The following is a 15,777-nucleotide window of genomic DNA, read 5'->3' as shown; positions in this document are numbered from 1 at the left end:
TAGTGTACCAGACTTTATGATGGTCTGCTTATACGGTGCTTGTATTTAAGCAAACCTCTTTTTCACATCCAATCTGATCCAAAGTAACACAGTTCTCCTGCCAGATCACATCACTCATTTTCTTCACAATGTTTATCTTTAAAATTGATGTCTTATTTATTGTTTGCTTTGACTACCTCCATTCATTAGAACATAAGCTCCACGAGAGCCTGGATTTTGCCCTCTTGTTCACAACTATGTATCATCAGTGCCTAGAAAAGTGCTTGATATAACAAGCCTAAACTTTATTTGTTGAAAGAATATCAGGTCATTGTTATTGCATATGTACATCTCTTAAACCAAAATGCCTGACAGATAACACCCTGTTAGATTTTTTATTGGTTTCATTCCAGGGTTCTAGACTGTACATAGTTTTCAATTTTCAATTCATTCATCCAGCAAACATTAAGTACCACCTTGTGCCAGGCGCTGGGTTATAACAGAGGACAAAATAAACATGGTTCCTCTTCTCCTGGAGCTTACAGTCCATCTAAACAGATAAACAACCAGGCAATTACAACGGTGTCTAAGTGCTATTATAAGGAAAGTACAATCTTCTAGAAAGGTGTTTAGGAGGGGCATCTTTGCAAGACAAACTAGCTGGGTTAGTGAAAGCTTCCTTAACATCCACAATGTTAAGTCAGTGGTGGCTAAAGCACGCATGGAGATCATGCTGGACAGAAGCCATCCCATCTACTTCCTCCTATGAATTAGAAAGCACTTTAAGGACAGGTATTGCTTCTTTTTTATCTGGGTCTACTCCAGAGTTTACTTCAGCACATTAAACAGATGATCAATAAATTTTTGAGTTGCATGGAAAAAACAATTGCTTATAGCTAAAAGTACTGACTTGCATTCAGAGAAGCTGAATAGGTTTCAGCCAAAGCTTAAAAATTCACTTTTCTTTGTGTGGAAACTAAAAGTTTGCAGTGTGCAAATAGTATTCTATAACTTGGTTAGCCTGATATTGTGAATTATTCTGGTTATAATACATAGATAAAAGCTTAACAAATGTCCCTTTCCATCTTAGACAATACAAAACAGAAACTCAAGCTCGGCACTTCATTACATCAGATATAAATGAAACTAAATATCTGACTTTTGAATACACATAAGCCCAGAAATACTCAACATTTTGAAGGTATAACTGATTTTAAAATGCTTTTGGTAAAAACTGGTATTTCCATTTTATATCTTAACAAGTGAATAAATTGCCAAAGTACTTAGCAAAGTCTATAGCTTTGTTGTTCAATATGGTCGCCACTAGCGACCACTTGAATTATGGCTAGTCTGAATAAGACATGCTGTAAAATGCACACCAGATTTCAAAGACTATAAGGAAAAAAGAACGTTAGACATCTCAGTCATTTTTACATTTCTATATTGAATTTTATGTTGAAATTCTATTTTGGATCCATTAGACAGTATTATACACTATTTATAATAGCCAAGACATGAAAACAACCTAAATATCCATTAACAGATGAATGGATAAAGAAAATGTGGCACACAGATACCATAGTGGAATATTACAATATACAATGGAAATTCAGCCATCTAAAGAACAAAATAATGTCATCTGCAGTGACTTGGATGGACCTAGAGATTGTCATACTAAGTGAAGTAAGTCAAAGACAAATACGCTATCGCTTATATGTGGGATCTAAAAAAAGTGGTACAACCAAACCTATTTACAAAACAAATAGTCACAGATACAGAAAACAAACTTATAGTTATCAAGGGGGAAAGCAGGGGAGGGATAAATTGGGAGATTGGGATTGACATATACACACTGCTATGTATAAAATAGATAACTAAGAAGAACCTATCATATAGCATAGGGAACTCAGTACACCTAGTGACCTATTTGGGAAAAGAATCTAAAAAAGGGTGGATTTATCTAAGTGTATAACTGATTCACCTTGCTGTACAGCAAAAAACACAATACTGCAAATCAACTATACTTCAATAAAAATTATAAAATAAAAAATGCCATGTTCCTTTATACTTTTTAAATGTGGTACTAGAAAAATTTATATTATTCATGGGGCTTATGCTATAGGAGATTGTAGCAGACTGAATAGATAATAATTTGCAGAACATGCACAACCATTTAACAAATATGATACTGCTGAGACAGTTACATTTAAATTTAAATTTATTTAAATTCACACTTAAACATTTTGCTGCCTTCACTATTTATGTTCTCTAAAGTATCAGGGAGAAATGAGACATTTTCTAAAGTATTTCAAATGTTAAGAACCACTACTTTATAAGCTAGAGATTCACTGACTTATTAACTTTTTTTGAGGAATAGAGAAAGAGGCTAAATAGGAGGCTAGCTAGTCAATGTGTAAAGCGCTTCACATTGACTCTTAATAAGAAGCTTTACAGAAAATACGCAACTGCAAGTAAAAGGAAAGATGATCTTGCCTTTACCTGTTGGAGTAGCATTTTACATAGATGTGATGGTCCAAAAAAATAAGTCCTAGAGTTTCTAAATTAGGAGGGGTATTTTAAGAATGGAAGGAAAGGAAGAAGACTCTGTAGGAATAACTTCAACAGCAGTTTCTAAAACAGAGAAGCTACAGAGAATTCCTGGCTTACAGAACCCTATTTAGTCTTTCTGAATTAAGAATATTATTTTAATATACATATTATATAGTTATACATTTACAAATTAAGTATAATGAACTTTTGCTAGCTCACATAAACTTTATCCATCTGGAGTACAAGTATTTTTTCCTCTAATTTGTCACATATAATTTGCCATAGTTTTAATACTGAGGAATATGGAGGAATTATTGCCAATCCAGACAAAGAGATACTCATGAGTAACAGAAAAATACACCTAAAATGGTTTCTGCTAGCCTTTATTTGAGAAAATTTACACAAAAATCCCAATCCAACACTTACAAGTGAATCTGTATAAATCCCACATGCCTCTTTCCATTAAACAAACAGAAAAACAGCTTATGATGGGCTTATGACAATGATATAACAAAGCATACTTAAAACTATCACTCTGATCAGTAATTTAGACTGTGTTGAACCACAGATCCCCAAATGGAGGAAAACAGATAACATCCTTGTTTTTAAAGTTGATTTGCTCTTGCACTAGTCTTTTATTAAAAGCAAATAATTTTACGTTTCAGATCAAATCAAAGTGTAATATCAATGAACGTTAAACCCAAAGCACAAATGTCCAACTTGGCAGTCTTAACATAAGGAAAAGAAAGGACGTGAAAGAATTTCAGTTTCACAGTCACGTTTGGGAACAAAACATTAGCAAAATAAAATATTTTCCTCTCCTATTTTCTTCTTTGACACTTTGTCAGAAGACTGTAACCAATGGAGCAGCTTTCATTGCTTCTAAAAAGGGAAAAGGCACCAGTTGGAAACGAGGATCTTGTTTGGCCAATGGTACGAAACAGAATTTCACCTTTAAATGTCTGAAGATGGAGCTTAACTCACAGGTTGGGTTATTCTCAACCTGTTTGGATGTATCCTCTGTTGTTTAGTATAAGTAATACCACAGACTTTCTCAACATCTGTTGCTCTTATGGGGTGTCCCTGATGGCTCAGCTGGTAAAGAATCTGCCTGCAATGCAGGAGACCTGGGTTCGATCCCTGGGTTGGGAAGAACCCCTGGAGAAGAGAATGGCTACCCACTCCAGTATTCTGGCATGGAAAATTCCATACTGTATAGTCCATGGGGTTACAAACAGTCGGACACAACTGAGCGACTTTCACTGAAACTAAACACTGTTGCCCTTATGGTGAGATTTGGTCAGGTTCTCAGAAGCAGTACCTATTTTTCAACAGCAGATGGCAGTGTTACACAAACTGATGAAAGAACCACTTCCGTGCCACAAGGGAGGAATTCATTGAGTGTGTGCTCAGTTGCTGAGTCCTGTCTGACTCTTTGCGACTCCATGGACTGTCGCCCACCAGGCTCAGACTTTATCCATGGGATTTCCTAGGCAAGAACACTGGAGTGGGTTGCCACTTCCTTCTCCAAGGGATCTTCCTGACCCAGGGATGGAACCCATGTCTCCTGCATTAGTAGGTGTATTCTTTACCACTGAGCCATCTGGGAAGTCCAAGAATTCATACAGGGAGTCAAGAGAGGATGAAAAGCCTTTTGTGTTTACAGTAGCTGGAACATTAACAGAACAGGCTGAGATTTTAGCAACATAATTTGCCCCACTTCCCCCTTGGTACTTTATCCAGGTCATCACAACAGTGTTCTGTTAATTCTAATATGCTGCTGCTTAACTGCAAGCTGCACAGCCCTAAGTCCTGTAATTCTTGTCATTGCAATGGGACAAGCCCTGTAAGAGTCAGTAGACTTAAAAAAAAGAGAGAGAGAGATTACAGAAAGGACAAACTCCCACCCACTTTACTGGGAGAAGTGGGGAAAATGTCAAGTGATATTATATGTCACTAACTGTCAATGAGCACAGTCATTTGTGCCCACACTTTCTCTTATTCATATTAGTATTGGCCTTTAGGCAGGCACACGTCCCAAAGCGATTCTTGGCTTTGCTTTTACAACAAATATTTTCAAGTATTTACTCGATTCATGATCCTTCTAGGTGTGTTTACTTCATATATCTTAATCTCCTCATGAACACATGAGAACAGAAATAAAGTCAGTGACTTACCATGTAAGAATACTTGGCAAATTTTACTTGTTTTTTCTTCTGTAGAAGTTATGTTAAAATTTAAGCAACCACAAAACTGACAAAGGACTTGTATCTAGGATATGTAAGAAATTCTCAAACTCAATAGCATGAATCAACTATACTTCATTAAAAAAAAAGCCTCAGTAGTGAAAAGAACACACAGTCTAATCATAAAATGGGCAAAAGAACAGATATTTCACTGAAGAAATATACAGATAGCAAATAAACACATGAAAAGATGTTCAACACCATTTGCTAATAGGAAGATACAAATTAAAACCACATGCCTCTCAGAATGACTAAAAAAACTTTTTAAAAAATAATAGCAAATACTGCTGAGGATGTTGAGAAACTGGATTGGTCAGACATTGCTAGTGGGAACGTAAAATGACACAGTAACTCTGGATAAAGAAGAGGACGGTTTCTTACAAAAATAAACGTGTTTACCATACAACCCAGCAACTGCTCTTTCGGGCACTTATCCCAGAGAAATGAAATTTGTGTTCACATAAAAACCTGTACATGAATGTTCACAGCAGTTTTATTAGTAATGGCCCAAAACTGAAAACAACACTGATGTCCTTCAACAGGTGACTGGTGAAACCAGGGTACACCCACATCACGAAAGACCCCTAAGCAATAGAGAGACACAAACTACTCACATATGCAACAACCTGGATACATTTCAAGGGCATTATGCTGAGTGAAAAAAGTCAATCTCAAAAGGTTGTATATATATACCGTATGATTCCATTTATATAACATTCTTGAAATGACAAAATTAGAGAGATGGAGAACAGCTTAGTGGCTGCCAGAGGCTGGGGCTTGGGGTTACAGAAGGAGATGACTGCAGCTATAAAAGGGAACCACAATGGATCCATGTGATGAAATGGTTCTGCATCTCGTGGTGGTCACACAAATCCATACATGTGATAAAACTGCATGGAACTAAACGCACATAAATACACAAAAAGAGAAAAGTTCAAGCAGCTGAGCACAAATGTTTTAATTCTCTAAAGTGAAATTTTCTTTAAGAGCTACCTACAGTTCAAAGCTCATTTCTATGAGGTGTCACAGCCATCACCCTTTTGAGAGACATAAAATTCTGAAAAGGTATCACCAGAAGCTAACTAAACATTTCAGCTAAGGGTCAAGAGAAAGTTAAGGGTGTTGTCACACAGAAATCCAAAGAGGACAATCAGAAAGAAACAAGTTCAACATGGTCATACAAATGTTGGTAAAACAAGAAGAATGGAAGCCCAAGCTGGTGAGCAAGTGGGAGAAGGAAAGAAAACATGGTTCAAACAGATCATACGAGGAAACCCAGTACAAATGCTGGCTTTGGCATTATCTAGGTAACCCCTGTTTTTTGTCATAGGTGACTCTAATAATAGTCTTGTTACAAAACCAGTCCAAATCCTACCAGGTTAAAAAGAAGTCCCTCTTTGACTTCTTGGGTGAAGGTGGTAACCCACGTCCTCCCACATCAAAGAGATCAGTTCTGGCAAGAAAGCTCCAAGGTGCCTTGATGGTGCTGTTGGTAGGATGTCTTTTGCCAGGCACGTCCCAGCGATGTTCTGCTGGCTAAGATTCAAGGTGGGAGGAGACTGGGCTTTATTACTCAATCAACTTCTTGGCTTTGAAGAAGCGACGCAGGTAGAAGACCTGCCAGGTGGCCAGACCAATGAGGCAGAACATTGAAAAGATGCTGAAGTACAGGACCCGAGTGTTCGTGGACTCTAAAACAAAACAAAACAAAAAGCAGTGTAAATATAATGAAGGAGGCTCAACAGGCTAAATGGCCAGGGGAAAAGGCAATTAATTAGCTTCACTCTGCCCCTAAACCTTACAGTAGGACTTCAGATAGTTTTTTCTTTAATTTTCATCTGATCTGATATATAAATGTTAAAATTACAAAGATTAGTGCTATTAATTTGATACACTAAGCTGACTGATATGATCAATTGCTTATTACAGAAAAAAATGCTATTCCCTTGAAAATCAAACAGGGCTCATTTACCTGTAACAGCAACAGCACTGAAGTGAGCAATTGCCCTTTCATAAAATGCCCTTTGGTAAAACTGAGAAAGGGGTACACCAGAATTTAAAGTATGGGGACCTATCTCCTTTATGGTGCTGAGAAGTAAGTCACTGAGAAGTAAGAGTCGCCCTCCCCTCACCATTGGTATCGCGCATCTCCTCTTCTCGCTTCTTCATGTAGGCAAAATCATTAACAATAGACTCTGAAAGGTCTTCTAGGCGTCGTAGCTCCACCTCCAAAGGTTTGAGCTTCTCAACTTTTGCAATCTGGAAAAGAAAGGAATTATGAACCCATTCCCTAAAAAAATTGTTCTGCTCAAGAGCACCATGTAACAGAGGCGTCTTTTTAAAAGTTTCACCGATCTTAAAATCCATCATCATTCTAACACATTTTAAAATTTGGGCTTCTTCCCTTCCCTACTCTCTAGATTGTTTCCATCTCAGACTTTTTATATACTTTAATTTTGATTACAACCTCCTTAGAAGTACTAATAATATGGTAGGCTATATTTCCCAAGATTTCTGACTTTAATAAAGCATTTTACTTGCCATTTCACTTTTGTCTAAGAAATAAGCAATATTATTAGACATAAGTGTGAGCATCATAGTATTAGTCAAATGCGATTTTAAGAAGAGAACATACCAAATTCCCAATAGGGAATGCACAGGAATGAGAGAGTACAGATAACTATAGCACTAAGATAGTAACTCAAACTGCAATGCCAGTTATCAAAATAAATCCCCAAGGATATCCCTGTGTGCTAAGGAATACAGAGTGTGAGAAATAAACTTGCTTCTTTTTTCAACCCAGACCACTGTGAAACCTCTAAGAGCATCTAGTAACTGAAGGCACATATGACCAGAACAAGGATTTCATTATTCTATTTGTTTTTTCTTATCAATCTTAGATTATGATTTGCTTTAAAAACGGGGATATAGTATCAGAGCTTTCCAGATCTTAAAACTCATGTACCAGTTGCTCTTAATTTTCTACCACAGAGAATTCTTCAAAAAATATTTCTGCCATCTGCTTCTTTATTCCCTATACATTCTCTACATAACTCCCTACTTTTTCTTCTCTTTTGTCCAATGAAACTTTCTTGTACTTTCTTTGTTAAATGTTGACAGCACTTAACGTGAAGTAAATGGGAACAGTTTGAGGGTGTTCTTATGTTCTATTCACTGAAGAACAAGACAAAGTTATTTAAAAAAAAAAAAAAGAAAACTAGAAACTGTTAAGGTAGGGATATAAAAATTGACTTTATATTTAAGGTACCTAAAAATATGGTGATGGGTTTGTAATGAGCTACCTAAGTTCTTCCACTGGATGTACATTTTCTCATAATTATAAAGGGCTGGGTAGAGTTAATGGCACGACAGCTGCAGAACAGAGTAAAGCTAACTGGGTATGAGATTTACACAATAGTCAATACATTGAGCTAACATCCTAGCTGAACACACAAATGTCAGGTTTTACCATTAACCTACAATACATATCTATTAATTGATCTCACATAGAGATGGAGAGCAAAGAACACCCCCCCCCAGGAAAAGGATACAAGACACATAATTAAATAAGCTGAACCTTCTTAGCCTGTTTAACATTTTCCCTCCTGGTATATGCTTTCCCCTCCAAAGCTTCTTGAATGTGGTAGTATAAGGCAATAGCATGATACGTCTTTATAGAGGTAAATGGTTTAAGGCTCCCTAGATAGAAACTTGGGCTTCCCTGGTAGCTCAGCTTCCCACGGTTGCTCCCTGCTGTGTGAGAGACCTGGGTTTGATCCCTGGGTCGGGAAGATCCCCTGGAGGAAGGCATGGCAGTCCACTCCAGTATTCTTGCCTGGAGAATCACCATAGACAGAGAAGCCTGGAAAGGGCTCCAGTCCATGGGGTCGCAGAGTTGGACACGACTGGACAGCTAAGCACAAGCAGAAGCAGACAGAAACGTACAAAAGGCGCTGGGAGCGAGACTGTGGCGGTGCCTTTCTCTGCCAGCTGAAACTAATATTCTTAAAATTCACTTTAAAGACACTTCTAAATCCCTATCCTGTTTTGGGGTTAAGAAACAATAGCCCAAAGGCCTAAGATCCAAAACAGGAGGACAGGATGAAAATAAATTTGGTAGTGAGAACAGCCTTAGTAGATAGTCTCCTAAACCTGTTTGCAATCCTTTTCCTTTCTGGTGCCTCCTTAATTTTTTAGTTGCACAAAAAACATATTCCTCCTACTAAAAAATTTAAATTATTCAGAAGTAAAGAAAATAAAAACAAAAGGCCCATCTTCACAGCTCCTCAATCCCTACATCCACCCATTCCTCCCTAAAGATAACTTTGGTTATGAATTTAGTATAGATCTTTCAAGACTTTGATAGAAGATAACACACTATTTATGCCTTTGCGTGTATACAAATGTACAAAGGAAATATATAATTAAAAACGTATCTATAAATGTGACCATAATGTATATGTTGTTCTATGGCTTCCTTTTTTTATTTAATAAAATCTTTCTAAACACTTCAGTGCTTATAGATTTACCCCATTCTTCTTAACTGCTGCACAGTATTCCATATGGTACATGGGCCACTGTTTAATCATTCAATTTCCTAACCCCTTTTCTGGTATAGATCCTACTCTAGACTCTATACTTCTATTCATAACATATCATCCAAGTTGAATCTCATTTCCCCAATGAAATCCCTACTCAATCCTGTCTTTAATTCAGTAAATTATCTCCAGACTTCTGAGTGGGATGAACATCAGTACAAAGAGCTAACAAGAAAACCTCTATCAATATCCCTACTGACTGTTCTGCTACTCTAAACATCTGATTTAATGTTCACAGAGTCTTTAAGAATGTGAAATTAAACCTGTTTCATGGAGGCAGGCCATTATTATTCTAGTCTACTTTTCTCTTCCATGATTAGAAAGAGGACGTGTGTTTTGCCAAGTTTGATAAAAGCAAAAGCCTATTTCACAGGTTCTCCACTAGGAGGTAGCATTCCCCTTTTAGGCTGCATTTAACCATTAAATAAATACCAGGGCTAAAAGAGACTTCATTTTACAAATGAGGAAACTGACAATTTCATAAAGTTACTCAGTCCTCTGAGTGCAAGACCAAGACCTCCAGTACCATAGTCTCATGACTCCCTATTCAGGGTCACCAAAGCATTTATTTAGCATCAAAACTGCAAAGCTCTGCTATAAAATGTAAGCAAAAACGAATCCCTGACTTCCAAGCACATACATATTCAGTGTATCCAAATCCCACCTATCTTTCCAGCCTTACCATGAAGTCTCCTTTAACCACTACTGTCCACACTGATTCCCTCTTCTCTAAAGCCCCACAACACTGAGACTACCACACAATTACCACTCATAACACTGTCATATCCACGTTGTTTTGCTTTTTATCCTTCCCCCCACTAGTTTGGACCTTGAACACACAGCATCAGAATGATATATACTCTGTGTCGTCCCACATGCCTGATACACGGCACATACTTGAAGCTGACCCGTTATGTCCATTCTATGCCTTCTTTAAGGAGTCAACTTCCTACAGCAGATATTAAGTGCTGCTGGTCCCCTGAAGCAAGTGCTTCTTCAATGTTAAGAGCATCAACTGTCACTCAGCATTCACTTTCACCAGGCCCACTGCCTAGGAGAAAGTTTTCTCTACCACAATATCTATCACTCTCATCTGTAGTGGGAGGTACTGTTTGAAAACGCTTTCCCTACACATCTACAATACCTCCCAAATAACTGTACAGTTACCCTTAAACTACACCCAAATCTTCCATTCCTCTAATGATGATTTGAATTCTGAAGAGTTCAGAGTTCTATGTAATTATAGCAAGGGAGGTGGTAAATCTGAAAGACTGTTTCTTGAAACACACGTGTGGAACCAGCCTCTAGGGAATCACTGGATTCTTTCCCTTGGTGGAACTTTGAGAAACTCAAGACAGAAGCTTCACGAGGAGAGCCAGATTCAGGCAAATGACTGTTATCTCCATACCCACATCCTCAACCCCTGCAAATTTTAGAAGCATAGCAATAAAAGAGGAAACCAGCCAGTCTTAACACAATCAAGACAATAAGATAGACTTACACCCAAAGCCAAGTCTTCTTTTGCACGAGGGCATATGGATTACAGGATTCTTCAACGAAGGTCAGAAGGTCAACGACATGCCAAAATAAGTCCAGAAAAGACTGCCAATCTTAGGACTAAATGAATGAAATTTAGAAAGATCCTATTCACTCTGTCATAGCCGTGTGGCAGCTTCTAGGCAGGGCAGGAGAAGGGAGCTAAAATCTACTGAACTGATCGCCTATGTGTCAAGTAGCTTACCCATGTTATTTATTTAAGCTATGTAAAGAAAGGGCTTTTGGATCTAGTATGTAGAACCAGAGTTCCTCCTTCATGAGGGCATTCAGAGAAACAGAGCTTTTGAAAAGGCTGCAGCTGATGCTTCAAAAAGTGCAACTGCGTTTTTGGTGCATCTGTTGGTAGCAAATGGCATACTAATAGAACCTTCAGGCAAAACATGATTTTAGTTGTGCTGAAAATACTGACATCTAAGCAAGAAGGGACATACACAGCCCAGCGAGTTAGAGGATATGTCAGACAGCTCCTTCCTGGTGGGATAACTGCCTTCATTCCCACAACTGTAAGATTAGATAATAAGTCTCTGCAAACAGCTGTTCTAGCTCACAGACCACACACTAAAAAGAAATGGCTCAATTCACATACTGATCCTATGAAAATGGGACCCTTTTAGGGGCAAAAAATAGTGGTGAGAGATCCTTAAAATCTATTGGAGGGAATTAAAAATGTTTTATTTCGGAGGAAATATGCATTCTTTCTATTTAAAGATTTCAAACTACAAAACTTATTTCTTTACAAAATGTCAACCATTCTGCCTTCAAATAATGTCACCTTACATTTGTCATTTGTAAACAAATTACATTTGTTTACACAGCAATTCACATGCGTTAACTAAACCTCCATAACAATTTGGTAGGTAGTGTGGTACTCTGTCCAGGTGTTTAGACAATGATTACTACTTAATTGTACAGGACCATGTGGGATTTCAGAATTATGAAGTCCACAAATGTGAGGGAGACAGACATCTGATGTGAAAAAACATTAGAAGAAACATACCACCTTCCTGAATCCAAACAGTGATGCTGAAGGGCCCCAATCCTCTGGAGATAAAGCCTTGCCTTCGCCCCCAGGGCCTTAAGTTAAATGCCTCAAAACCTCTATTAATGCCCAGTGCTCTCTGGTAATAAACTACACAGCAAGCGCTTCTATCATCCATGTTCCTGTCACAGGCATTGGACCAGCGACAACTAAACAGCCATTTCTGAGCAAGGTTCAAGGAGCCGGCCTAGCTTTGTCCTGAGAAAAGGGCTTTGGTCTTTGGCCTGTGTCATCATCACATGTCATCCTCCGTCTCAGTTTGATCTGCTTTTTGACTGAGGGGTGGGGGAGTGGGGAGGTAGGTCACCGAAGAAAGTAATGGGAGGAGTTTCTTGGTTAAGAAAGAGAATTTTGAGCTGTGTTGTAACCATGTGCGTAAAGAAAGGCTTAGGACGTGCCAGACTGCTGAAGCAGGAAGCAGCAAAGGAAGCACCGTGGTTTCCTTTCTGCTAGGGATTCCCCTCTTGGGTTAAGTAAAAGGTCAGGAAAGATAAAGGCCCTTTCCTAGTGTCAACAAAGTCCAAGGATGATGGAAATTCCAGGAGGTACAGGGGCATGGGGTTCTAAAATGCTATACAGTGGTGATGTCCACCTTATTGTGTATGTCAACTCAGAATAGTACTGTCCGTTTCAGAGAAGCAGCAGCTATGTCTAGTATCTAATCTGAGGGTGAGAATATAGCAGCAGTATTCAAAAACTGTAAATTCTTTTACCTATTCTTCAACCTCATAATAATACAACATTTTTCTTAGTGTTTTATATCATATAACAGTGCTTTAACTTACTAAATACAATTAGGATTCCTCTGACTCATAAAAGTTTAAAAGGATTTTTCAATTTACTCTTAAGTTCACTGAACAAAAAAGCTCTTGGCTTTATTTCTTTTAATTAAACTAGCCTGGAGACAGAAACAAGCCAACTAAAGTCTCTGTCAGGAATTGCCTTCCATTCACAACTGCATCACTTGCTCCGATTTACTGACAAATAGTTCAGTCTAGTTTTGTTCAATTGAACACATGAACTAAGAAAAAAGAGGAAAGACGTGGAGAGCCACAATTACTGTAGTACTACTTCCTGCTGCAGAGCCAGCCACTGGCTTCCAATCCTCTTCCATTTTAGGATATTTCCTTTCCAAATTCTGACCAAAGATAGAATAACCTCTCCTGTTCCACCATTCCTAGAAAATTCTCTTAAAATCACTTAAAACAGCTTTCCTTTGTTTATTCAGTTTACATTCTTCAGAATCCATTTATACTTCCTGTAGCCCATCTCTTCTATATGCCTTCAGGTACTTTCATAAAGAGACTGACCTCGGTAAGAAAACTCTTATCTTTCTGTAAAGATCAATCCTCCAGGCTTAAATAGGTCTTGTGGTTTTCACAGGTGCTCTTCATTTAAAGAAGCTGTTCTGCCCCCAGAGTCTCTCACAATAGATTAAAAGAGCTCAGTTCCCCTCCCCTTATTCTAAGCACACTTCCAGCTCCCCACCACCCAAATAAACGCCTATTTTTATTCTCTACAATACATGCTGTCAGCAAAACTTCAAGTCTCTTGTAGTTTTTTTCCTTCCATCTTGCTCTCTTTTTGAAAAATTTGAAATTATTTTAATTAAAAGCTACTTTTGATTATTGTGTTTCTCAAAGACAACACAATTGTTCAAATCTAAACAGCACTGAATCTATGCCCTAGCGATATATATACATACATAGCTGTCAGTCTGGGAATAAAAACCATAGGAATTAAAAAAAATCACTTTTCTTAACCTTGAACATCAACATTAATGAATTCTAGCTTTTAGAAATTCTAAGTATATATCTGGTTTCTGTCTTGAGAGCACTGCTGGCATGTGCTTGAGTGTTTTATCACACCAACATTTCTACGGGACGCTTGGTCCAGTCAATTGGCTGACAGCACAGCCAGAATTATTGTTCAAGGCTGTTAACACAACTTTTTTATATCAAGCTGGCTGTCACATGACTGCTGAGAAAACCACAGCCTTCTGGGCAAAGCACAGCCTGTTGGCCTGACTGGGTCACAGAAGCCTCACAGGGGCGGCGAGCTACTGCCTCCACTGGCTGTTAGGCAGGACGCACCTCTTCATAATTTTTCGCTTCCACTCCATGCTTCATGTCTAGGATCACGAGTTGGTCAGGTATCCGCCCTGTTCCTGAGAAAGAAATCAAAGGCTTCATTGTGAGGAATATTTAAAATTCCGGGAAATCACCCACCCACCCTCCCTCTCCCTAACCCCTACCCTCTCAATAGAGGGAAACAGTCGCAACTCCTCCCCGTACTCAGCTGCAGAAAATTCCTGGCTCTGGTTAAAAATCACAAGCATTCCAGACAAAGCCTCTATGTGTGTGGGGTGCCGGAAAGCGACAAGAACATGCTGCTGGCAAACATCTCTGAGGGAGCAGGACACACGATGCTGCAGCTGGCAGAACAGGAGCAGAACAGGAGAGGAGAGCACACACAGGCTCGCTGGGTTAGAAAACCCACTGCGGCGCACAGACCAGCAGGCGGTGGGCACCCACGCAGGCTGCACAGGCACAGCTCCACATCCGAAAAAAGTCGGCCTGTGAAATTCTGAGAGAAGGATTACTAGTATATGCTAAGCTTGGATTACTTAACACAAATACGAGTACTGAAAAGTACACAGGATTTGTCTACTATTCCACTTATTTCAAAAGTTTTGGTCAATGTAAGGCCATTTCAATAGGTAAATAAAATGGTACAGGACTATCCCCACAAAGCCCTTAGAGGAGCCCAAGAAGAAACTTAATAGTAAGAATACAATTCTCAGGGATACTTCTTACAGACAGAAAAGTCCATTTGGGATATAGTAGGACCAACAGAGCAACGTTCCCATGAGAAATGGTAATCTGATCAAAAAGAATTCTACTCTTATCAAGCAGGAGAAAGGGAAAGATTGCAAAGAGCCCCAGAAAACTGCTCAGTACTCATCCTGTGGAATTCACCTGATTACTTATAAAACTAACAACTACCTGCATGAAATCAGGAGTTCTGGGAAACAGTGCCACTTAAGCACTGTGGTTCCTGAGACCATAAGCCGTACAGAACGGTACTGTACCCTGAGAAACACTGGAGATTTTCTGAAACGTCAATTCAAAAAACAACTCACTGAGAACTCACAGGGTGCTAGGACCGTGGTGGTGACTGCAGTCTCTGCCTTCACATAATCTGATGGGCATCTAAGACACAAGTATGCAGAACAGCATAGTGAAAATACAAAGCAGTCTAAAACTTTAAGGAAAAAACAAAACCAAAAACAGTTTACATAATCCTGGCTATTGAGCAAAGGTTAGAAGAGGGAAGAGATTAGCTGTGGACAACACCTGAATGCAGATAAACAAAGTATCTAGGCAGAAGGGAACACAGGGGCAAAGACTCAGCTATTGAAAGGAATGGAGGACTTCCCTGGTGGTACAGTGGATAAGAAGCTGCCCACCACAACTAAAAAGTAGCCCCCACTTGCCTCAACTAGGGAAAACCTGCGAGCAGCAACAAAGATCCAGCACAACCAAAAATAACCAGGAAGGAAGAAAAGAGGGTAGCATGTTTAAAAGACAGTAAAGACGTTCTTTTGCATAAACCGGACAGGTCAAGTTGAAAGCAATAAAGTAAGACTCAACAGGTAGGGTCAAGAAACTAAGTCCTGGTGGTCCAGTGACTAAGGCTCTGCAGTCCCAACACAGGGGCCCCGGGTGTGATCCCTGGTCAGGGAACTAGATCCCGCATGCTACCACTAGGAGTTCACATGCCACCACTAGGAAGTCCACATGCTGCA

The 15,777-nt window shown here is 38.9% G+C and overlaps 1 protein-coding gene across 1 annotated transcript in view; it reads right to left on the bottom strand.

Moving 5' to 3' along the window:
• Window positions 1–2,891: 2,891 nt before the first annotated feature.
• TMED10 (transmembrane emp24-like trafficking protein 10 (yeast)) overlaps window positions 2,892–15,777 on the bottom strand; it is a 35,709-nt gene continuing 22,823 nt past the window's right edge. Inside the window, exons 3-5 of the mRNA XM_010855844.1 lie at window positions 14,063–14,136; window positions 6,908–7,034; window positions 2,892–6,466 (exon numbers count right to left, since the gene is read on the bottom strand). Coding sequence (XP_010854146.1) covers window positions 6,345–6,466; window positions 6,908–7,034; window positions 14,063–14,136 — 323 coding nt within the window. The 3' untranslated portion in view covers window positions 2,892–6,344. The remainder of the gene's footprint in view (window positions 6,467–6,907; window positions 7,035–14,062; window positions 14,137–15,777) is intronic.

This window comes from Bison bison, unplaced genomic scaffold, assembly GCF_000754665.1.
Source record: "Bison bison bison isolate TAMUID 2011002044 unplaced genomic scaffold, Bison_UMD1.0 scf7180017864368, whole genome shotgun sequence".
NCBI lineage: Eukaryota > Metazoa > Chordata > Mammalia > Artiodactyla > Bovidae > Bison > Bison bison.
Note: the sequence above shows the minus strand (reverse complement) of the source record. Positions and strands in the feature narration are given on the sequence as shown.